The 23,593-nt window shown below is 43.6% G+C and overlaps 1 protein-coding gene across 11 annotated transcripts in view; it reads left to right on the forward strand.

Moving 5' to 3' along the window:
* Nucleotides 1–23,593, forward strand: part of FBRSL1 (fibrosin like 1) — a 550,917-nt gene that overhangs the window by 517,956 nt on the left and 9,368 nt on the right. For 7 of the 11 annotated variants that reach the window (XM_074920677.1, XM_074920684.1, XM_074920681.1 and 4 more), the window contains 9 exons: nt 4,627–5,023; nt 6,418–6,671; nt 11,050–11,285; nt 13,466–13,516; nt 14,451–14,546; nt 17,896–17,967; nt 18,534–18,572; nt 19,456–19,527; nt 20,830–20,962. In XM_074920677.1, the coding sequence (XP_074776778.1) occupies nt 4,627–5,023; nt 6,418–6,671; nt 11,050–11,285; nt 13,466–13,516; nt 14,451–14,546; nt 17,896–17,967; nt 18,534–18,572; nt 19,456–19,527; nt 20,830–20,962 (1,350 nt within the window). Of the gene's footprint in view, nt 1–4,626; nt 5,024–6,417; nt 6,672–10,797; nt 11,286–13,465; nt 13,517–14,450; nt 14,547–17,895; nt 17,968–18,533; nt 18,573–19,455; nt 19,528–20,829; nt 20,963–23,593 lie in introns of all 11 variants that reach the window. The other 4 variants (XM_074920676.1, XM_074920683.1, XM_074920678.1 and 1 more) reach the window with 4 other exon arrangements.

Genomic DNA, 23,593 nt, shown 5'->3' on the forward strand with positions numbered 1-23,593 from the left:
CAAAGTTTCTTCTTGGATCTATGCTGATGGTCTTTCAGGTAGCTCCTTCTGAAACACACTTTTTGCAGCAAACTCAGCTGTGGTTAATTTTGGTGTTTCCCTAAAACTTTAGCTCTTGTTTCTACAGATTTGCAGCAGCAGCTCTCTCTGTTTTTAAAAGTTATTAAAAGTTTTCATTTTTACCAGATTAAATCACAATGGGATGTAGCCCAAGACACAGGGAGGTTAAAATTTTGCAACACTCCAACTGACAAATTAGTTGATCAAGGAGGCAGGAATTACTTAATCTCAGGTTGCTGATATTTTTCTTGTTAGAGGAGTTTCAGCCCTTTCTTCCCTGTCTCTCACACTCAGTCATCATTCATCCCTGTGAGATCAAGACATGTTTCACTGTCTGTTCATTTAAGAAAAACCTCTCAATGGAAGAAGTCCAAAGTGTTTGGTTAGAAAATAAACAAAGTTGGCATGCTGAAAAGGGGTAGTGCTCTGCATGGTGGAGAAGGGCAGATGTGATCCAGCCTTCCCATAGCATGGCTGAAACATGAATCATTGCAAATGTCAGATTTCCTGTGATGGGACGAGCTGAACTGACATGCGTTCAGGTTTAATTAAGGTTGAATTATTAGAGCTGACTGTCAAGTCTTAGGCAAATTGGCTCAGCCTGTTGTCATTAAGCATGAAAATTACTCTAGGACTTGGTAAAACAAACACATTTTTGCCTCTAGAACGTTGTGGTGTTGTCTGGTGGGTCTGTGCTTTTGTCAGGGCAGCTGTGCTGTGCTCCGTGGGTCAGTCTGCTCAGAAAGGCTGGATTAGGAGCCAAAGCACAGAAATTTTTGAAAGAATCTCAATGAAACCTGATACAGCTTACACAAAAGGGAATATTCGGTTTCTTTCCTTGGGATATTTTCATATGTGACCAGCAGTCAGCCTGGTCAGTTGGAAGGAACTTGGGCATGCAAGAGTGTAGTTCCCTTAGGAGGAATATTCGAGCATCCTACAGACAAACTGCAGTTTGAGGTCCTGATCAGAATGGGCAACATCTCTACTTAAAATCATTAAAATTAACTTCCTGAGGGGTTTCAGGGAAGGTAAATCAGAGACTTTCATGTGAATGGAGAGAAATGTCTTGAACTGGAGATTTTTGTGATCAGTATCATGATAAGGATCTTGCTAAGTACCTAAGAAACCAGATAATTATAGCCTTCAAAATTCATTGTTTCTTTGGTTGAAGAGGTAAAATGGCCTCAGAGTTGTCAGGTTTCTGGAGACCTCTGCAGTGTGGTTAGCTACTGAATGGGTATTGGAAACAGGCACTGAACAAGCATTCAGTAAGTGTTGGTAGAAGAGTGTGAATGGAAAGACGGAAACCAGAACATGTGTATGTTCTTCAGTGTCAGAGTGCGAGTGAGTCATGGGATGGCAACTACGTGGAGTTAGCTGAAGGATCTTAAGTCTTTGCTTAGAAGTGCCTTTTATGTTTTCTAGAGTAGTGAGACATATTTTCATTTGGGCGACAGCTTTCCATTTTGTCCAAATCTGTTTTACCAGACACTTACGTGAAACACCAAGATGTGAGAAAAGTTTCATTTTCAGAAAGTTTGACTTTCAAACATCAGGCAGATCCCAGTGCCTGGCATTGCTGTCTTCCTGTCATTTCTCTCCATGGTTTGTCCTGCCTTTGTTCATGTCTGGTTCCCTTCACCCATTGCAGTTCACCCTCAAGTCAGCCACATGAAGCAGCTTCTCTTGTACTGCATCACAGCCATCAGAAGGGGAAACATCAAAGTCACCAAAACACCAGGATTGGCCCACCATCCTTCCCATGTGGTGGTTGAGGCTTGGGGATTTTGTTCTTAAATGCATCTCCACATTCACCCATGAATTCACACCATATCATTCCCTTCTCAGTGCTTCTGCTCTTGCTCAGCATGACTACAAAAGGAGAGAAGATGCTCACACTCATGCCTGTAGCTTTTCCTGAGGGGGGAAAAAAAAGCATCTGAGTATTTTCATTGTTGTCAAGAATGAAACACAAAAACATTTCAGTACCGCAATCTGAGAGATGCAAGTTGGCAGCAGAAATGAATCATGTACCCCTACTACTAACTAATACAACCAGGCTGGTCGATCAGTTCAGTCAGCAAGGGAGTGTAAGTTTTTGCTTTGAGAAAACTACAAAAGCGAACTAAGGCTGAAACCACAGGGAATCAAAATTTGTACATAAAACTGGTCAAACAGCTGCTTTTAATGCGGGACTTTATTGATTTGTTTTGGATCTAATTGACTTTTTATTCAACTAACTTTTGTGTTGCCAGTGTGTTTTGAATATACACCATAAGTCTACATTGCCTATAATTACACAATATGAAGTTTAACTCTGTAGGAGGAGGCCTCTTGGATGGAAGGAGCTAATAGGCTCTCAGGAAACCTATGGTCAGGAATGAAACCCAATTGCTTTTAATGGGTAGCTCCTGAAAAACAGTGGGATCTACAGCTGTGAATACACTTCCTCCAAAATGCACAGTGTGAGGACCCCTGGCTTGACTAGTCGATGACAATTTTTCAATTGTTAGTAATAAAATCAGGAAAATTTAAAAACATAGGTGACATTATAAAAAATAATGGTGCACAAGAGTGATGAGAAACTGATTTTAGAAATAAATTCTTTGTCGTTCTAGATAACATTGGAACCAAGTCTAGTTACACCTCGAAACCATGGTACCTGTGATGCATGGACTCATATTTGAAAAAGAAATTCACTGAAATAAGAGTTAGCCTTTTATTTGTTGTAGGGAATAATTTAGGACCTCCAGACATTATGTCAAACCTGTGAAGATGTATAACGTGCTGCAAAGTACAGGGTTGATTGTACTTGCTGCCAGCCAAAACACTGGTATTTGGAAAGGCTTCTGTTCCTGTTATTTGTGGGTTTGAGGCCACAAGTCCTCACACATCTTCAAAATATAGTTCATAGGCTTCCATTCATTCTCTTTTCACATTCTGATTTTATATGTAGATGGTGACTGATTGATTGATTGATTGATTGATCAATTGATGAAGGAAATAGTACAACGGTGAGAGTGCAGGCAGAGCCAGAAGCAATGTGGGAAACTGCCTTGTATCTCAAGGAAGGAGATACCATCACCACATGGGCATTTTCTGTACAGAAAGTGGCCTGGTTTGCTACAGGCTCTGGTTCGCCACTGCCCTCCTCTCCTCTAACACCAGCATGGTGGTGTTCAGTCACTGAAGCAGCAGTGAGGACTCTGGCCTCGCATAGGCTGCATTCGCACTCAGAGCGTCTGCGTGGCCAGAATTAGCTCGCGGTGTGTGTTGTGTGTTATTTCCACACCTCCTACATCAGGAACTGGCTCCATCCTTTGATGAGACGGGAAAATTTCAAAGGTGGAATTTGTTCATGAGGGTGTTGAGAGCACGTTAATGAGTGTAGGTAGCATCTCTTGCATGTCTGCAAGCCAGCTAAACTCAAACAGCCCCTGACACTTCTGGTGGATAATAAAATCATATATCCTAAAAGTCAGAAGTGCTGTGTGTGCACAGTGGGGTGTGTGCATGTGAAACACAAGAACAACACTAGTTCTCATAACCCATGAACAGCTTTTCTTGTAATTGTGGGTATATGTGCACTCAAGGGTACACAGATTATGTCAAAATGGGAGTTACAGTGGGAGTTGAATCATGTTCATGTTGATCCTTTCAGTTGTCTTCAACCTTCTGAATATTGCTTGACCTGAAATATCACTTTTCCCTTTCCAGCCTTTTAACCCTTTGGGCTGCTTTGTTTAGCATTATTTGGAAAAAAAGGAAATACTTGGCATCATAGGAGTAATTCCATATGGAATTCTCACCGTAGGTGCATTGTGCAAGGTCGCACCATTCCTGATAGTTTTGACATGCCATGCATACAGGTGCAATACTTAGGGTGAGCAGGACTACACTTGGGTGCTTACTGCAACTGTGACTGAATTTTTCCAGCCTTCTCTGTTCTGTTCTTCCACACAAGTGTGTGGCCAGGGAACAGCAGTGTCACAGCTTCGCTGCAAAACTGTCCCATCCTTCGCTACACAAAGATCCCAGGTAGCTTCCTCCCTAGAAGCCAGATGGGGTTATCATTAACGATTAGTGCTTGGATCATGTGTTGTAGCTGGAGTTGAGCCTAAACACAATGTAGATTACCTTGAAAGAGCGTTGAGAAAATGAAATGTCTTAATGATCAGGCTTGTGTTCATGAGTTCATTATCAGCCTTAAAACTTACATTGAGCAGGCAATACTGTAGCAGTAACTGGAGACACATTCATACTCCTACTGTATGTAACCCTGGAATTCTGTAGAAGTCAGAAAGCTATATGTTCTTTGTAGTATGCATTCATTTAGCGACAGCCAAGTCCTTTACACACATGCTAACAAGTACTGTAGACTGGCCAGTCAAGGGCAGCGGAAGGACACACGAACACACATCCATCTTGTAGCAGCAGTGCTCCCACGATGCTCCCACGAGCTGAAACATGACTTGTTTTTTCTCAGGCATATGTTCTACCAAGTAGAGAAAAAAACACAGACCTTTCAGCATGCACTTTGTTCTTTTCTCATTGCTCCATAAGGTCCCACCTTGAATGACAAGCCAGAAGCAAAAGCAGCCAATGTCCCGAAGGTGTCTGGGCTAGAGCGGAGCCGGGAATTGAGCACCGACGTGCCCTTCGCCCTGCCTATCCCCAGCCCCCAGCCAGTAGCTGCCGTTGTGACTTCTACTTCCTCAGCGCCCACGTCCAGCGCCAGAGCAAGCCCACTGTTGAAGAAGGAGACAGTGATTTCAGCACCAGCACCACCAAGGCTCACGCCTCAGCCGCAGCCTCGGCCACAGTCACAACCTCAACCTCGGCCGCAGTCGCAGCCTCAGTTAATACCTGAGCTTCGGACCCAGCCTCCGAGTCACATCCCTCCACCTCTCAATTACCAAGTGCATCATCAGGTGGCCCACAACGGACTCAATAATATCAGGTAGGGGAAAGGGATACTGGTGTCATCTTTATGCTACTGCTGGGCTAAAGCTTGTTTCAAATGGGGTAGAAATTGCTGGGAGGTGAGATAAGAGCATTTTTACTGTCTGTGTAAGATGCCTCGTGTTTTGGATATTGGACTTTCTGTGCTGACTCCAGGCTGGATTTTCCAGCTGTGATGGATAACTGCATTTGAAACACAGGAATGAGTGCTCCCTTTCTGGGAGAAAGGCATGTGTACCTGTGGGAAAAAGGTCCTTAGGTCCAGTTTCTAGTGGAGTTGTGCACTGTCTTGTCTGACCTGGCTAGTTCTTGCCTTAGAAATTTAAGGTCGTTTGAGTTTGAGCAACTGCCTTGTTTCATATTCAGAAAGGTTTCCACTGGTTTAGGTTTGTTCGTGGTTATTACTGTTTTTTTGGCTCACCAGCATCAAAAGAGGGATCTATATCAGAAAATGCTATGTCCCTTAGAACAGGGCTCCTCTCTAGGCTGAGAAATCTGCTTCAGTCTAATACATTCAGATCTAGGCGGAGTCTTAGCCTCACTTTAAATTGTCTCCGTCCAGTAAGTAGGATGGGTGAAAATGGTATGAATAAAACGTTTCTAGAGAAAAGAGTTACCAGTCAACTGGAACCTCCATAGTCTTTTTGCTAGTACGGGAAACATGCCATGCCTCCCAAACGAGAACTAGGCTGCAACAGATTGCAACGAATAGTTGGTATTGTGGAAATTCCACTAAATAATAATTGCTGTGATAGTGCCTTTCACCCCACAAAACTTAGATCACTTGTCATGGAGTAATAATAAAAGAAGATGATGTAAAATACAGAATTATTATGAGAAAAATTTATTGAGGTGTGTGTTTGTATGCTTTTGTGAATATAACTACACAGCATGTGCAGCAGATACAACTTAGTCCCAAAGTCACTCATACTATGCAATTCTGTGCACCCAAAGCAACAGAAAAAATTATTAGAGTAATTGTGTCGTATGATCACAAGGATGCGCATGGCCGCTGCAAGGCCATCAGAGGCTAAATAAAGGTGTAAAATTCCTCTTCTTCTGTGGACTTCATCATTATCTTGTAGATAGCTCTGAAGATTGTAACTTGCTCAAGCACCAGAGGAGATGTCACTCCAGAGAGCCCAAGCCCCATCATGTCCTGTTGGAGAAGTTCATTAAGATTTGTTACTGTCTCCACTGCCATTAAGAATAACAAAAGCATAAGCTTGGGAAGATCAGTGTTATATAGTGGTGTTGTTTCTGGTACTGTATTTCTTGCACCGTTTCAGTGTTGTGTTGTAACACTCTCTCTCTCTCTCCCCCCCCCCCCCCCCCCTTTCTCTTTCTGTGTCTCTCTCCCCCTTCTTCCCCCCATCTTTTTTCTCTCTGCAGCCGGAGCAGCAGTGCTAGCAGTGCAACAAGCATCAGCCTCCCGAAACACCTTCCCCTCTCTCCCCAGATTCCTCCGCACCATTCCTCCGGCCCGGCTCTGCCCCTCTCCATCTCTAATCTTGCTACCTCGCACTTCTCTCTCAGATCGCAGGCCCAACACCAGCACCATCCGGCCATGTTCGCCACCCCACCCACGCTGCCACCTCCACCAGCGTTACCTACCAACAGCCTCGTGATACCAGGTCACCCTGCGGGTAGGTTCCCTTCTTCTTCCAGGGCTGATCTGCCATGCATGCACTGGAGGGTGTTGAGAGATGGGCTGGCTGGTGGGCAGATAAAATAAAGTGACGCAGACCCCTCCGCAGGCAGTGTGTGCTGGGACTGTGAGAGTGCTCGTGAAACAGGTAGGAGACCTGGGCATGCTTTACCAGATGAGAAGTTGTAGAGGCAGCACTGTAGCTTCCTATAAGAAGTCTTCGAAACAAATTTTTCCAAAAAAATCCTTTTTTCAGGGCATGAGTTGTCCAGTATGGCATTCCACAGTCATCAGGCATTTTTTAGATTAATGAAGGTCTGATGTACAGTTTGCCATTCTCTGCTTCTTGCTCACCACTCTAATGAAAGCTGCTGCTGTTAGAATTGACTTGGAAAAAATGTTTGTAATCATCCCAGAAAGTTGTTCTAACTGAACACCTATTCCCAGCTCTGATCCTTCGACAGGCAGCACATCCTGCTGGCAGAGCAGGATCCTCCGCCTGCGGCAGCACAACCTCTCCGTGTGCCTGTGGCTCCTTGGCCTTTCTGTCTGAGGCAGAGACAGCTCAGCTGACAAGCTCTGCTGTTCAGCTCTCACTATCTTTGCATCCTTTTAAAAAGTTTCCTTTGTTCACCCAGGCCCCCATTTTATTGTCACTTCTGCCCTAAATGCCCTGTTTATAGCTTATTCATTAGCCTGCAGCTGTCCCTGGAAGAGACCCTGGCAGCTGGATACTTCCCTGCAACTTTTACTTGCTGGGGCCTCCTTTTGATCTGGCATTTGACTCCACAACTAACTCAGCAGGGATTAAACAGGACAAGCGTTTTGCAGAAAACGCACCCTCTGTTTCCTGTGAAGCCAGTTAAAGGAACAAGGAGAGGGCAGATTTGCTGTGGAAAAATCTGATGGCCTTGCATCCACTTTTTTTCTTCCAAGAGCTAAATAATGTCCCATTATTTATAACTGCTTCTTTAAGGGAAAGAAAAATGTGAATTGATCCAAAGTGAGCTCTCAGAACGATGATAGACAAAAGTGCTGTGGGTTCCTAGCCAGAAGCAGGACCACATAGGCCAAAGCTGCCAGCTTTCACGGGCCCTGGCACCATCTAGAATTTCAACCACATGGCTGGGAAGATGTTGGCAGCACTGTGGGAGACCTATTCATTGCTTCCCCTGTTTAAGGCAAAGGACTACTGTGATGGAGACTTTGAAAGTATTGCAAAAGGAAATAGCAATGTGCTCACTAAAAGCATGATATTGCAGTCACTGAAAGCAAGTATGTTTTCACCATTAACTTCAGGAGGTGCAAGATCAAGTGACCTATTCACATTCAGCAGCTTGCCAGGAAATGGTAACAGTCTTGCTCCTACTAAAAGGATTTCTCCTGCAATTTAAGCAGGAGAAGCCTAAGTTAGTGGAGGGAAAGGTCTGGGCGTCTAACCCTGCAGACAGTGAAATGCCTCTTGTCTGCATTCTATGAAATGCCTGCAAACTGGCACATCATAAAATCAATACAGAGCGCTGCAGAGTCAGGAGCTTCTGTTGTCATTCACATAAAAGTTTCTTAAAAGCAAACAATATTGCTGAACAGCCCTGAAGAGCTGGAATCCAACTGCCGCTAGCAGCATAGTCCTTGCTGTGCTGCTCAAGTGCTTGTGTGCTCTCAGTAAAAGCACCAGCTTAGAAAAGCCATCAGAGAGGGTATGGCCCTTTGAAGTCTCCTTTTTGTCATTTTCCCACCACCACCCCATCTTCGGAGGAGAATGTGCTCTTCCTTTAAATTTACTTTGGCACACTTGTTGCTGTTACCAAGAAGAGAAGCAGAGCTCCTGCATTCACTGATGGTACAAATTCAGGTCTCCGAATAACAAGGATGCACTTCTGGTGTCATCTCTTCCCTCTGAAACCTAAAGCTTACACAAGTAACTTAGGATCAACCCTTGTGTGGGCTGCTGCCCTCCACTCAAGGGCACTGAGGCTTGCCCTGATGTAGAATACACAGAGGAAACAGCAGTCTTTGTGTCTTCTCTTCTGAACACGAGGGTAGCTAGCAACGTTAGCAGGATTTACCTTTTTCTGCCATGTCCGCATCTTGTGTGCACAGAGAGCGGTAGTGTTTGTGCTTTCAAAGAGCTGCTCAGTTACTCTGCTCCTAATTGTGTTATTACATGGGCAGACCTGTGGGACAAGGTGTCACAATCAGGCACAAGAACTTAGTTCTGATCCTAACATTGCCCAGAGCCCTCACAGAGCTGGGTTATTACTCGGCAGTTCCATCCTTACTATGAAGCAGCCACACCTCCAAGTGCCACACCACTTCTCCAAACATCTCTGGGCCTTTTCTTTTCCTGACAAAGGCCGAAGTTGTCGTACAGCACTATGGGCTGGAGCCAGCTGCAAATCTATCAGTCTGACTTCAAGTCTCTTAAAGAAATTGGATATCAGCGCACTTACAACTGCCAACTTGCGTTTTATGTCTCCCTCTAGAAAAGTGGATTATCTTGATGCTAACATAAGTATTCAGTTTCTTTAAGTCATGCCAGATTTAAATGCGTAAACACACACACATATGAAATCATGCTCATTCTCTAAAGAGGTTAGGTTTTGGACCTAAGTGCTTTCAGCCTAGGGTTTTTTTCTTGTTTGCTTGCTCCAAAGAGAAGCCATTAGGCTCTTGCTCCAGTGCTTGAGCTTCAGTATCACAAGCATATACTTTCCACTTTTGTATTATTCTAAAGATTGTAGCAGTACACAGTACCTGCTCTTATCAGGTACATTTATTACTGAAAAGCAAATGACTCAGGCACCCAAAATTTGCTTTCAGAAGTGAGTTTCACTAGGATATAGGCTTCTAAGTGGTAGTGGAGACCTTGAAGTTCCCCATCACAGTGTGTCTGTTTTTAAAGATCTTAACCATGTCACTTCAGAAAATGATTGATTTAGACATTTCTAATGTTACTCTAGAAAATCTTAAGTAAAAGAAATGCCTGCAGAACATGAAATAAGACTTTAAAGCACATGTATTCTTTTTCCCCTTTATATTCAGTGCTGTACTTTAAAAGGGGTGTTACAGTGAAAGAAGTGGATTCTTATAGATTCAGAAGCAAGCAGGTCAGTCAGGACTGGGTATATATCACCCACAGCTGGTGACACAGGTTGCTCTCAGCTTAGAAAATATATAACATGTTGGGTGCTGATTCCTTCTTGAAGTCCTTAGGCAAAATCACAGTTGAATTTCATTGATACCAGCAGACATTTTGGGGAAGTGGACATTTGTCCTTACTGTCTCCAGTCATGTCATTTCTAAAGTGCTGGTGTCTTCCACGGCCCTAAATCACATTCAAATTCAGGGCAAGTTGTTCTTCCAGAGGAAGGTGTGGAGAAGAGGCAAGATGTCATATAGTAGAACATTTTGAGCCAGTTCGGTGTTTCTCCTCTACCCACTGATTTCTCCATATTTTCTCATAGGAGAAATGAAGGCAAGAACAAAAAACAACAATTACAGCCTGTTAGAAATTTGAGGAAAGTACTGCTTAATATATTTAAGATCTCAAAAAAGCTTATTGCAAAGAAGGCCTCAATCTGTAGGAAGGATGTTCCTGATCACTGTGAGCATGTCCTGGGGCTGAGAAGGGGGAGGATGGCACAGGGACTTGTTGAGAAATGGCCATCTGAGCAGGTAGTTTCCAGCCATCCAAATCCATGGTTATCTCATCGAGTTGTACATCTTGTCAAAATTTTACCTCTTAAGCACATACATGTTAAACACACGCGTTAGGCCCACCATCCATTTTCAGTGTACGTCTGTGCTTCTGAATTTCAAACCTCCAAAGGAAACAGGTCAGTATTACTCATTTTAAAGCGAGCCATTGTCCTCGAGGGTGCTCCCCAGCATCTTGCTGGTGTGGGAAGGTCCGGCCACCGTGCCGCGAGAGCAGACCTCCGAGGTCCGTTCCCGGAGACAACTCGGTGCCGCGGCCATCAGGTGCCGGGGAGGAGGAGTAGCCCGTCGGAGCTGCGCGGGGGTAGCGGGGCCGGGGGCGGGGGGCCGGGGGCGGATGCTTGCTGACGCCCCCGATGATGTTTTCTGCTGTGATGACTCATGGTGTTCTCTCTTGTCTTTAGATACCAGCCTGTTGATATCATTCAACCAACCAATCATGTATTGCCAGCCTCATTCGGGGATTCTGATTGGTACTTTGTCACAGGCATCTCTCTTACCTCCACCAATGAGTCCTCACGTAGAAAACCACCACAGCATGACCTGCAGAAACAGGGAATGCCAGGTGAATATTGACTCTTTCTCCTCCGTCTTTGTGGTACTCACAGGCCCACGGGCCTCTGTGTCTTTTTTTTTTCTCTCTCTCTCTCCTCTAGATCACGAACTGCTCAGGCAAGAGCTGAACAACCGGTTTTTGGTTCAGAGTTCGGACCGGGCCGCTGCCTCACTTGGCCCGGTGCCGCTGCTGAGAGCGGAGTTTCACCAGCACCAACACACGCATCAGCACCAACACACCCACCAGCACACATTCACTCCTTTTCCATCCAGCTTGCCCCAGACGCCGCTCATGCCGCCCTCTGCACCTCCCATGGTGCGTACCCCAGCCCAAAATGTGAGGATAAGTAGAGCATCTCTGGTCAAAAAGCCTAACCCACTCTTGTCAAACAAAACCCAGTCCTCTTCATTTCAGCCAGGCGTGCTGTCCCTGCCCTTCCAACCTGGAAGCCTGGAGAGACAGGCCCAGCACTCCCAAAGGGACCCCCTTGCCATCCAGAGCCTCCACACCGAGCCTCCAGGTCCCCCACGCTGCTACCCATGGGCAGATACTGCACCCATGAGACAAGTCCAGAGTCCCTTTAGTTTCCCTTTTCCCGTGTCCTCCTGTGTATTTCTATTCCCCCTCTCCCAGAGCCTTGTGCCATGACACACCAAAATACACCAAGAAGGACGCCACAAGATCAGTGGCCTCCAGTACAAACTCAGTCCCCACAACTGTTTGTGGCGGGGCAGACTCCACTTGCTTACCCAGAGCTCTCACCACAGCGCAGCATCTCATCTGATACGAGTTTTGTCCCTCTTCTTCCGAATTCCCTAATCTATATCGATTTTGGCATTTATTATTTGATTACATCAACAAGCATTAGCTTGTGTGTGGCTGGTTCTTACAGGAGAGATCCTACTGGCCATGTAGTAAGTGTTAGTGTTTTGCCATTGAATTTGCTTGTAACACAATGGGACTTTGCTGCAGCTGTTACAAAATTGTTAGAGATCTGCTACAAATGGATTTTGTCAGTACTTTAAAATGCACTCTCTCCCCATTTCTGGCAATTACTTTGTGAGACTGAAAGAACAAGATTCAGCTTTTTTCCCCCTCTCAGTTTCATACTGTGTCCAAAATGTAGAAACAACCCTTGTCTGCTAAGGCTAGCAAAAGCTAGGAGTAACAGCAAAAGCAGCATTTGGGAAGAACTAGCAAGAACTCAAGGAGCATAATGTTTCTCACTTTTCTTTCCCACTGCTGACTGCCCGATGACATTCTTGGGTTGTAATCTGCTTAGCAGCAAGACAATTAAAAGTAATATTATCCACCCAAAATCCAGCCCCAGGTGTTTGCTCAATGTACTCATGTGTAAACACCTTCCCTTCTTTTCTTGGTCTGTGTAAAACAATCTCAAAACTTTTCTGAGAAACCTCGTGTGTTATTTAAGAATCCTGATATCCAATCCTACGAACAGCTCCCTCCCCTCCCACCCATGCCTGTTGATGTCAGCCTTCATAGCAAAAACAGCTTGCAAGGCTCTTTTGTTATATTTCACTCACATCTTCTTATATTCCACTAGATCAGGTCTGCTAATCCCAACACCAGAGAAGAGTGTTGAAATTTACAGCTGCATGTGTTTGGTAATTTATGGTATTTACACTGGAGGGGACATGGCTCCAGTAATAACTGTAATTAATGAAATTACAAATCTACTCTCCTGCACATAGAGGAGCGTGAAACAGCAGCTGACTTGCCAAATAAGCAGCTTTTCATGGGGTCCTACAGCTCCCTTCCCTGCCTTCTTCCCCGCTCCCTCCTCCCCAGCAGAATGTACATACTGTTCAAAAATGCAATGTATGTGTGCTTTGGTTTTGCTTCCAAGGTGGTACAGGACAAATGGTCATGAAAATAAATACGGGGCACAGACTGCACACATGGAGGTGTTAAAACCCCATGCTGGAATGGAAAAGGTTAACAACCACCTTTTCTCTGGGGTGCTCTCTCTTTTCTCAGGGGAGGGGGAAATATATAGAGATTTGTGCATCTAAAGTAATTAAGCCCTTTTCCAAATTATTTTGGCACTTAGAGGAACCCAGAAAATGGGGAATTGGTATTGGTTGCTCCACAGTAGACGTTAGGGTCTAATGGAAAACATTCCCTACCTTCTAGTCTGTGATCTAGTTCAGTGATCCTGGGGCAGATCCCAGACCTAGACCCGGAGCTGAATTTCCCTGCGTTTTGCTGCGCTGCAGGTACAAGGACTGCTCTCTTCACATAGTGCCTCCAAACAGGGTTCTGCAGTGAGACTCAGCAGCACCCAGCGCAAGCCGGGGTAGCGCCTTTCCGTCTCCGGTAGCTTTGGGAAAGCAGTCAGCTCCCTGATGAGCGAGTGTGCAATCACCAGGCAGTTCTGCTCTGTTAAATGCTGTACAAACGGGCCGCGATTATTTGTCTGTGTTGAAATCCTGATGTGTCCGTTACTGCCAAAACCAAACTCACCTGTTTCCTTTTTTTTTCTCTTTTCTTTCCAGTTTGACAAGTACGCTCCCAAATTAGACAACCCTTACTTTCGACATTCCAACGTGAGTGCTTACCTTTCTAGGTGGTGTCTTTGTTAATGGTTCTGCTTGCACTTCTTTTGCTTGTTTTTGATTGATAAGTAGTGTTTTGATTCATTCATTCCTAAAGCTCTTTTTCCATCTTGATATTTATTTTTGTTAAGGTACAAAATTTTCTTTGGGCTTTTTTTTTTTTTTTTTTTTTAAATCTTTGTCTACTGCGTTTTTGCTGCTGCGGCTCTATATTGCTGTGCCTGGGATGGCAGGGAATGCGCAGAAATTGCTAAATCCGTGGTCATTGCAGTATCTTTGCAGCTGGTGCTTCTCACAGTGCAGCAGCCTGGAGTGCATGGCTCTTTCACAAGATTTTGCTCAGGTCACAGGAGTAAGTCAGACTAGTGGTTTCTTCCTGGTGCTCCCACTGCTCCAAAGCACAAAAACTACATGTTTTGGGACGTGTAAAACCGCTGTATGTGCTCAGGAGAGGCCTAAGCAAAACTTAACCCAACCTACACAACTACAAGGTGGTGTGCATGTTGCCTATGGTTAGTGTGAAATGCAGCATCTTGTAGTTCTTTTTTTTTCTTTGAAAATTAAAGCAGGTCACATTTCAAAACAGGATCAGTTTGTACTGCAGAAAAATGCAAAGTTAACCGACAGTTAAATTAAACCCCAAATTATTCTGATTCCTCCAAAAATGGTGAATGCTCTGTGCTTCCTGCAATAGTCCACAAATTTCAAAGGCACACTTGTTCAGCACTATCTAGAAAATTCATGAGAAGAGTGCATTTTCCAAGTTTTGGCTTTGCTCTTAAAATTTTTGAAAGCAAATTTAGCGTGTATTTTCACTGTGGCACTTGTTCAACACAGTACAATTTTTGTATGTGCCAGGCTTGGCACCTTCCTCCATTATTGTTCAAGTTGTCCTGTGACATAAGCATCTCTTTTTCTTTTGTAGTTCTTTCCAACCTATCCTCCAGCAATGCCTGGAATGCCACCCATGCTTCCACATTCAGGTCCCTTTGGGTCACTTCAGGGAGCCTTTCAACCTAAGGTACAAACTTCTTCTTATGAAGGCTTTGTTCTTTTGCTGGGAGAGAAACTGTATTCAGAGTCACGTCTCTGGTGATTTTGTAGCACATGATTTAACTAGCAGAAGTGCAGCACAGGGTTGAAAGCGATCACCCCACAGATCTGTGAGCATCCTCTGCACAAAGCAGGCACTACAGATCATTCCTTGAAAAGGATATAGTGGTTCACTTGGGAGGTCAACTGAAACTGGAGGAGAAGCATACAGTCAAATGCATTATTTGATTGAAATATTTACAGCTAATAATAGACCGATGAGTCTCAAATCATTTTATAAATATAATGGTCTGAGATTGCAAAAGATAAACTGTGTTTTTTCCCAGAAAAAAAATGAGAAATTGACTGTACAAGTGTGGGAACAATAGGGAGAGACTGCTGGAAATGTGTAGAGCAGTTTGAAGGAGCTGAATTTTTATTCCCAGCTCTGACACTGTCTGACCTTGGGCAAGTCGCTTAAATCTTCTGTTCCTCAGCTTCCTCATCTATAAAGTTATCTTGCAGTGGGTTTTATAAGGAATGATTAATGCCTGCAAGCTTCTTTGAGATAGTGTGTTTGAAAGGTGCACTGCAACTGTAACATATCATTACAACTAGAACTGATTGGCATTTGGAAATGTTGCCATGATAACCACTCTTTTTGACAAATTCTCCGGTGTGCATTTCTTTTTTTTTTTTCCTCCCAGACTTGCTGTTTTTATTAATATTTTTAAATGTACGGAAGCTTAAATCCCTCCGAATAAGATGTATTATATCTATATAGCATTTGTTTGAAAATGGGGCATTTACACCATTTGTAAGGTGACATGTTAAGCTTCCTTACATACTGTGATTTTAGAGATTTATCTTGAACTACATTTCCACAGACCTCTGCTACTGTGTTAGAAGACTTGAAGGACCATCACTGTAGCCAGCCCGTTTCTGTTTGCATTTGGAAAGTCATTTCCCTAACCATACCAAGCAGGGTGTGCTTCCCTCAGCAGTCTCACTGGGTCAGTGGAAGTCAGTAATTAGCAACTGCTGCAGATAAAGCTTCTTACAACCTTCCTACTTAATTTTTTTTATGGAAGCTGGAGTATTTCCTCAGCGACTATTGAATCCCTTACATTATTTTATTCTCTGGATACATTACAAATAGCAAAGTCTCTAAAACGTTTTTTTTTCAACAAGAGTTCGGTATGTAGTGGCTACAGACATAGAAGTTGCATCTAAGCAGAGGGAGCAAGAGGGACAGAACGTAGCTGTCCCTTGATGGAGTTTGTCTGCCAGTGTTAATTGTCACTACTCTTGCAAGGCATGCCGGGGGGTCCCTACAGACCCCAAGCTGTCAGGGTGTGAACTTGACGTTCCAAGAAAAGGAACTGTACAAATAAGGTGGAATTGGCAAAATTTTGCTAGGGTGAAGATAGGGTTCAGTTTTGCCATAAGGCTACTGTTAACGAGGAGCTTCTGATACACCAATAGCATGCTCTTTTGGTTTTCATCTCCATTACAGAGCTTTATAGATACCATCTCACTGTAAAATACCATTAGACCAAAGAGAAGCAGTTACAAAGTGAGAAAGAAGAAGTGAGCACAGACCCTTTACATTTTTAAACAGTTCTTAGTGCTGTATTATAACTAGCTTTTAATTCATTTTAATGACATACATAGAACATTTGCTAGCTTGAGTTTAAGCAGCACAAGGTCACACTCTGGTGCCATGGTTAATCACTAACATCACTTGATCTCTGGACAATGCTGTATTTACATGCAATCTAACATCTGAAAAAAAAAGAGGGATAGGTTGAAAAATGGATCTGCCGCTTTGCGACATTATTTTCCAGTTTCCTAGAGGAGACAGAGCTGGACGGCTGGGCAAAGGCACTGTAGTCATTACAGCATCATTTTTCCATGCTCTCCCTCCCAAGCTGTTTGACTAAAGCCTTCATAATCACTACAGACCTGATGATTTGGTTTTGGCACACTGATTCCTGCACTTCTTGCTTTCCAAAGCAGAGGTCTTGGTTTTGCTTTTCCCCTTCCCGTGTCAGTTGCCTACAGCTGTGTGTGTAAATCCACTGCACATAAATCCAGGCTGACGGTAAACTTCTCAGTGGGTTTCCCGAAGGCCATTTCTCACAAGCAAAGAACTTGAAAAGGTCAGAAGTATTCAGTTTACTTCGCTAGAGGAAGCATTCACATCTTTCTCCAGGGGACAAAGGGACAGGATGACACCATGCTATTAACATGTTGTGATCTTAAAGCTCTTGCCTGTATGATAGCTGTAACTTACTTGCCACCTTATATATACCTCAGCTGTCAGACAGGCCTTGAGAGCACAGATCTGCCTGGGGAGTTCATTGACTTACCTACACACACACGCATGAGAATTCTCTTCTTAGTGAGTCCAGAAGTTAGGTGGCCTTAGACAAATTAAAACCTATCTTCCCTCCCACACCCATGATTTTACTCATTCTTCATACGGTTTGACTGTTTGAAATCTACTGTAATTTGACCTAAACTCTGAGTGCAGTAATCTCTTGAGGAATGAGGTTTAACCCATCTGCACTCAGCTGTGTGGAGGCACCAGGTGCAGTTGCTCTGGGAGTGGGAGATGGATGAACGCCAGAGTGAGAAGACGAACAGGTTCTTGGGGATCGTCTAGGACAGGGCAACAGGTGGGATCCGGAGAAGGAGGAGGAATGGGGATTCATTCAATGAGGTGTTTAATTCTTGCTGTAAAATGATGGGATAAACAATGCAAGCTATAAAAGACCCACAAGCACCTTCTAAAGTTTCCCGTTTTGCCGTGTGGAAGCAAATAGATGGGCTGTTGCCATTTTAGCCATTGTGTTATCTAACGCCAGTCAGAGAGGGGCCGTGGTCCAATAGGTGCAATAAGGGACTAAGACGATGGAGTTGTTCTATTCCTGACTGCAATACTGGTTGCTGCCTGAAACATGGAGGGAGTCAGTCCACCTCTCTCATTCTCTCTCCTGCTGCCTGCCTGTTTTGTCTAAAGAATAAGCTTGGGGGGGCAGGGACTGTCTCTTCCCATCCACTTGCATACTGCATAGCACAATGGGGTTGTGATTTCAATGGGGCTTAGGGGTGCTGCTGTAATACTGTTACTGCTGCTAAATAATAATAGATGACATGGTGGTTAAATGCTGTTGGCTGTCAGTAAGAGATAACATTTAGCACTAATGTAGCAATATGCGTGTTCAAAGCACAGTACAAACATGGACTAATTAATGCCGTTAACATCAGATTGAGATGCTAAATGTACCCCTAGTATGATACAGTATTATTCATGCTCTATTCTTGTCTTTCAGACTTCAAACCCTATTGATGTAGCAGGTAGACCAGGCACAGTCCACCATACACTGCTGCAGAAGACTCCAGGGGTAGGCAACAATATATAACCTTTCTTTCAGCTTATCTGGAGTTACAGTAAACACAGGTATTGCTCATAAAAAAGAAGAGCAGCTGGTGAGCAAATTGGCCTTCTAGACTCTGAACGTGGAGTCAGAACAGAAATTTCTTTTTCTGGTGAGACAACAGTAGCCTCTGCCAGTTGTGAATACAAAGGGATGTATTGACTTCTTTAAACAAAGTGAGAGGGAAATGGGGCAGGAAACCCCTTCAAGGTCTTTCCCCTAAGCATTGCTTGGAGAGCAGTTTTATGCGCTCCATTTCAGAACATTATAAAGCTTGGAAAAGCACTGGCACTGTTCAGTTGCTGGCATGAAGCTGCTTTGTTTATCATAAAATTCTGCTGAGTTTGGTACAAGGAATGAAAGAGAAGTTTTAAGTCTCCGTTAAGCCTTTTAGGTTTCCCATGTCACAGGGGACTTCTCTGAAACATTGCTTTCTAAATGCTTTTATTTGTTCAGAGGAAGGAAGTTCCCCACCTTTCAATATTTGGCTAGTTTTAGAAAGACTAATTGTTCCATTTCTGCTTTTTCCATAGGTGTCAGACCCTTATAGGCCTCCAGTAAGAGTAAGTAAGGTTTGTGGGGGATTTTCTATACATATACATATATATATATATATACACACACTTCAAATATTGTGCATGTGTTTTTGAAATTTAACATTTCTAGTAGAAAATTTCACACTCATCCTTTATTTAAAGTGAAATGTCTTAGTTAGCTGTTAGCTACTTCTGATTAATAATGTTTGGGTTGTATTCCAGCCTTATTTTGCATCCATTTACGTGCATTAATAGTTCACAGTATGAAATAAAGGTCACAGAAATAAATGACTGTGAGCATGGACAGACATTCACCAGCAATCAAATTCGTGGTGGCTGAGGTGAATGTGTTTTATTTGTGCTTCAGATGTTCCACAAAAACACCCTACAGTGAGTACCGCCGCTCAACTGAAAAACAGTAACTCGTTCAGCTGTGGCACTACTCATCCCTGGTGATTGTTTGTCCATACCCTTTCCTCCTCAAATGCAAGCAGCCATAATAACCACACATGACTTAGCTTGCAGTGCAGCGGGGATGAATGAACAGGGCTCTTTTTGGAAACAGAATTGTTAACTATTAGTTGCTTTCTCTTAAACATGGCATACTGTTCTTTGCTGCCATTTGTTTCAGTTTATAAAGGAGGGAGTGCAAGCAGGAAAGAACAAGGCAGGGATCTCAGGTCTCCATGAGATGAGGAAGATATCCCACACACCACGTTCTTCCTGTTTGTTTCCTTCTTAATTTAAACATCATCTGCTGCAATACAGAAAAAAATGTTGATCGTTTATTGTGCTGTTTTAGTAATCAGCCTTTCTCATTGCTTAGCTGCCTGTTTGACAGTAAGGGAAATGAAACATTCTATCTGATGTAGATTGCTAACGTATAAATTAATCTAAATTCTTGTGCTTTCCATTGCAGAAACCCGGGAAGTGGTGTGCGGTTCATGTACAGATCGCCTGGCAGATCTACCATCACCAGCAAAAGATAAAGGTAATTCAGACAGTTTCTGGAACAAAGCCAAGTCTTTTGGCTTACAGATTATGTTTTAGTGGGTAATGAGCAGGAAGCAGTTACCGTTGGTGATTCTCAAACTTGCCTGTATTGATTAACTAACACTTGGAATCCTTCAACATTTATTGTAGCAACCGTAAAGTTTATCTGAGGGCAAAGGAGTTGGGTTGAAGTATAGCAAAATGAGAAGGAGATACTAAGTGCACAGCCAGAAAGAGAAGAAGGGAGGGGGAAGGTAATTTTGCCCAAAATCCATCTTTTTTACAAAGCATACATGTTGAATATCATTTCCCTTCTGTACAAGTACCTCCTATGGAATGTGGAATATTATCCCAATCATAATGAAATGACCAATACAGTGAAGAACATGTTACAAAACATAGAGCAGGCGAGTAGATTGATAGTTACTGTGTTAGAGGTAGTTGGGCTTTCTGCACTGGGCAGAGGGAGGGGGCTTAAAACTCAAGAGGTAACAAGATGTAGATACCCCAGGGTGCTGGTGCAGGCTCCCAAGTTCCCTGTGACCGGCAGCATAGCTGATAATGGGGCTTCAGTAGCATTCATTTTTTCATAGCTCTGTTGTAGTTTTTTTGTCTCATTAATAAAAACTACTCATTGTTTAAGTAGGTGCATTGTAATTAGTGCCTCTACAAGTGGTGTATGTCCATTTTTTTTTATAAGCAAATATATCATCAATTGATCATCAGCTATTGAGAGACTTAGACGTAGGTGCAGTCTGACCATGCTCACTTCTATAGGGGAAGGATAAAAATAGCCTCTGGAGGAGCTTCATAGTTTTCTTCACCCTTCGCCTCTTGTCTGCATAGTAAGCTATACTAGCTGCAGGGAAGGCATAGTCTAGGAACATCTTTCTATCCAAACTGGAGAAGCGAAACAGACGAGTCCGTCACCCAGCTCTCAAAACTTCTGTCGGCAGCTTTCCGCCTGCAGAATATTTTTTGTCAGGCTGAGAGCGCCGACTGATCCTGGGGTGCGGCACGCTCAGTGTATCATGTTGCATGCTCCACTGTGTGTGCTGAGGGGCTGAGAGCTCACTTCAGACCTTATTCATGTGGATGAGGCAGGCAGCTGAGAGGCTGTGGAGCGAAATGGCCTTACAGACGCTGTCAGAGCATGACTGCAGTACGTGACCAGAGATGCTGCTGTCACTCTCGCTAACTCTCCCTGGCAGGGCTAAGCAGGAGTGAGCCTGAACTCCCTCTCTTTTTCTCTCATAAAAAAGGAAGTGTATAATGAGATTGTTTTTATATCATTTGACAGCAAATGCAGCTGGATCCCCACAAGCTAGAGATAGGTGGTAAACTTGACCTGTTCAGCAGACCTCCTGCCCCTGGAGTGTTTCCAGGCTTCCATTATCCACAGGATCTTGCCAGGCCTCTGTTTTCTACCACAGGTAAGGAAAGATCATCATTTGTTGCAAAATAACCCCAAATGGTCAGTATATGTAATATGTGTCTTTACAGCTACGTATGCCTCAAAAATCGAAGCAGACAAGATAGTTCATAGGGTTATGGAGGCACTGGCAACTGCTGTGACTGGGGCTCTCGGAGCTGCTGGGCTGGGCTCTGCCATTGCCTCCAGTGCAGGGTGCTCTGCACGTCACCAAGCTGCAGCAGTTGGCTCTTACATTCGTGTCTGTGCAGCTGGTTCTTATGTTTCCTGATTAATAGGCTAGAGAGTGATTTTAAAAAGCGATTTTGACAAAACACTTGAAAATGTTTCCATTGCACAGGACTGAAAGTGGCCCCTGTCTCTTTCTTGCTCTTATACTTGCTGTGTTGGTTTTCTCAGCTCCTCCGTTCACCACGTTTCTGTTTGTTTTCTGAAAACAAGGGGGTTTTGTAAAAGGAAGACTTCAATAACAGCATTGAAAATATCACAGAAGGTGTATTTGTGAAGTGTTTGGTTTTTAAATATAAAATCGCCCTATGTTACATGGAGTCCACCAGTCTCTAAGGCTTAAAATGGCATATTAAATTTAAGAAAATAAAAAAGAATCGCATACAGTTTATGTTGATCAATTGCTTTCCAATCTGTTGGAGAAGTAATTACAATTAATGCAATTACCAAAGTGCAGTAAGCTTCATTGTGCTTTTCATGATGGCTCTGACCACGAGAGACTGCAACTGACATTCCGGTTTTGGAGGTCACTGGTACCGTTGTTGATTTCCATCTACAAACGTTGGTTTTGTTCTCTTCCTCGGGGCTTAACTTTCCTCCTAGATGTTCTTTCTGTGTTTAAGATGCCAGTGTCTGCCCTCTGTATGTTATTAATTGACAACTAATGTAATTTTCTTTCCTAACTTTACTCTGGTTTATGATGCAGTGTTGTGTTCTCATTCTAATTCAGTGCAGGCATGGCTGTATTCAGCCTTGGTTCAACCCTGTTGAAACAAATGAGGTTAGAAGTGTTACGAATTTTGTCCCAAATGTGATAGAAAAGCATGATGAGCAACAGATGAGAATGAAGCTGAAATCTCAATGAGAATTGAGTTTCAAATGCAGATGTTGGATAGCCTCCAGGAACTCCAGTGATGGTTCAGTTGGTCTTTGTGCCCTTATCTGTGGATGGAAATTGTTAACCATCAAATGCTCGTTTCCACCACATACAACCAGTGCTGATACTAGCTGTACATTGTAGGATGCTACCCTGTATTCTGGACTCTGTAAAGGTACTTTGATAGCACGGTGCCAGGGTATTTACTGCACTGCTTGGATGCATGAGCACAGCTGATTTACAAACCTCTGACTGTTTTCCTATGGCAGCTGCCTCCTTACCACTGTCTTCAGTTTGTCCTGTGTTGTCATTACAAGAATCTTGTTTCATGCATGGTTTTGCTACTGAAGGCTGTAGTGGGCAGGGTTTAACTGAACAGGCAGAAAAGCACTAGTTCATTTGGTATCTTGAGCTTTTTCTCTTAAAGATGCAAGCATGGCTTGCTTCTCCATTCATAAAAGCAAGAGGGGAAATAGTATGGAATAGATACATTAAAGAAGGTGAATTAATAGAAACCTTTCACTAGAGATAAACAACCTTACAGCAACTTGTCCATGAGTATATTAATCACAAGAGCCATCATATGGTAAATCTAGGTAAAGAGTGCTATCAAAGTGAACAAACATTGCAGCAGTAATATATAGATGAATAAATCTTTTAGCCTGCAATATCCGAGGCATTCTTTTCACCTTATCGAACAAGCGTGCAGTTGATGTGAATCATTGGTTCTGCTGCATTGCCTAGTTACTGTGGGAGACATAAGTTATCTTAGGGCCACCTGTCTTCAGGACGGATGTTCAGCTGCCTGGCAGACGCTATATTTAATAACTACCTGACAGCCTGCAATGCTGCTCCTGGCTTTCTCCGGAGGATTTTTTATTATCAGCCCGTGTAGTTGAGTTTGTAAGCCGTCTCCTTTGAAGAAATCTCCCATCCATTATACACCTTCTGAAATCTTAAAGGATTAGAAAGATGACAGTCTCCATCCGTCTTGAAGCATTGGAGCAGTCAGAATGTTTATAGATAACTCCAGGTCTCGTTGCCATGGTCTCTCTTAAGTTTCCTAAACTCATTTTCTGACTGCTTAGGTTTGTGGTGCCCAAGCTGGTGAGGGACACACAGTCCTGTCTCCCTCTCCAGTTTTATTGTTTGCTCATGTTCTGGACACGAGTGTGTTTTACAACAGCCATCTGTTGTTGGGCTCTGTCACCAAGGAAGACCAGGTCAGGGACTGACCAGCACCTCCGTAAAATGCTGTTTGGGCTGTGTTTGGGATGCAGTTTCTCCTGTGCATGTTAATTTCTTCCCTCCATTTCCCCCGACTTTTGCTGTGACCTTCCGTAGTGTTATCATGACTGATGATACATGGTGCAAATGTGCATTTGATGTGGCTTGGAGATGAGGGGCAGGAATTTAGCAGAGCAGGTCTGCCACCGGAGGGAGTCATTCATATGGGCCACAGACAAGGCAGAAGTCTTTGTGGTGAAGGTGACAGGAAAGCTGGAGTGCCAGGTGGAAGGAGAAGGA

This window comes from Athene noctua, chromosome 17, assembly GCF_965140245.1.
Source record: "Athene noctua chromosome 17, bAthNoc1.hap1.1, whole genome shotgun sequence".
Lineage (NCBI taxonomy): Eukaryota > Metazoa > Chordata > Aves > Strigiformes > Strigidae > Athene > Athene noctua.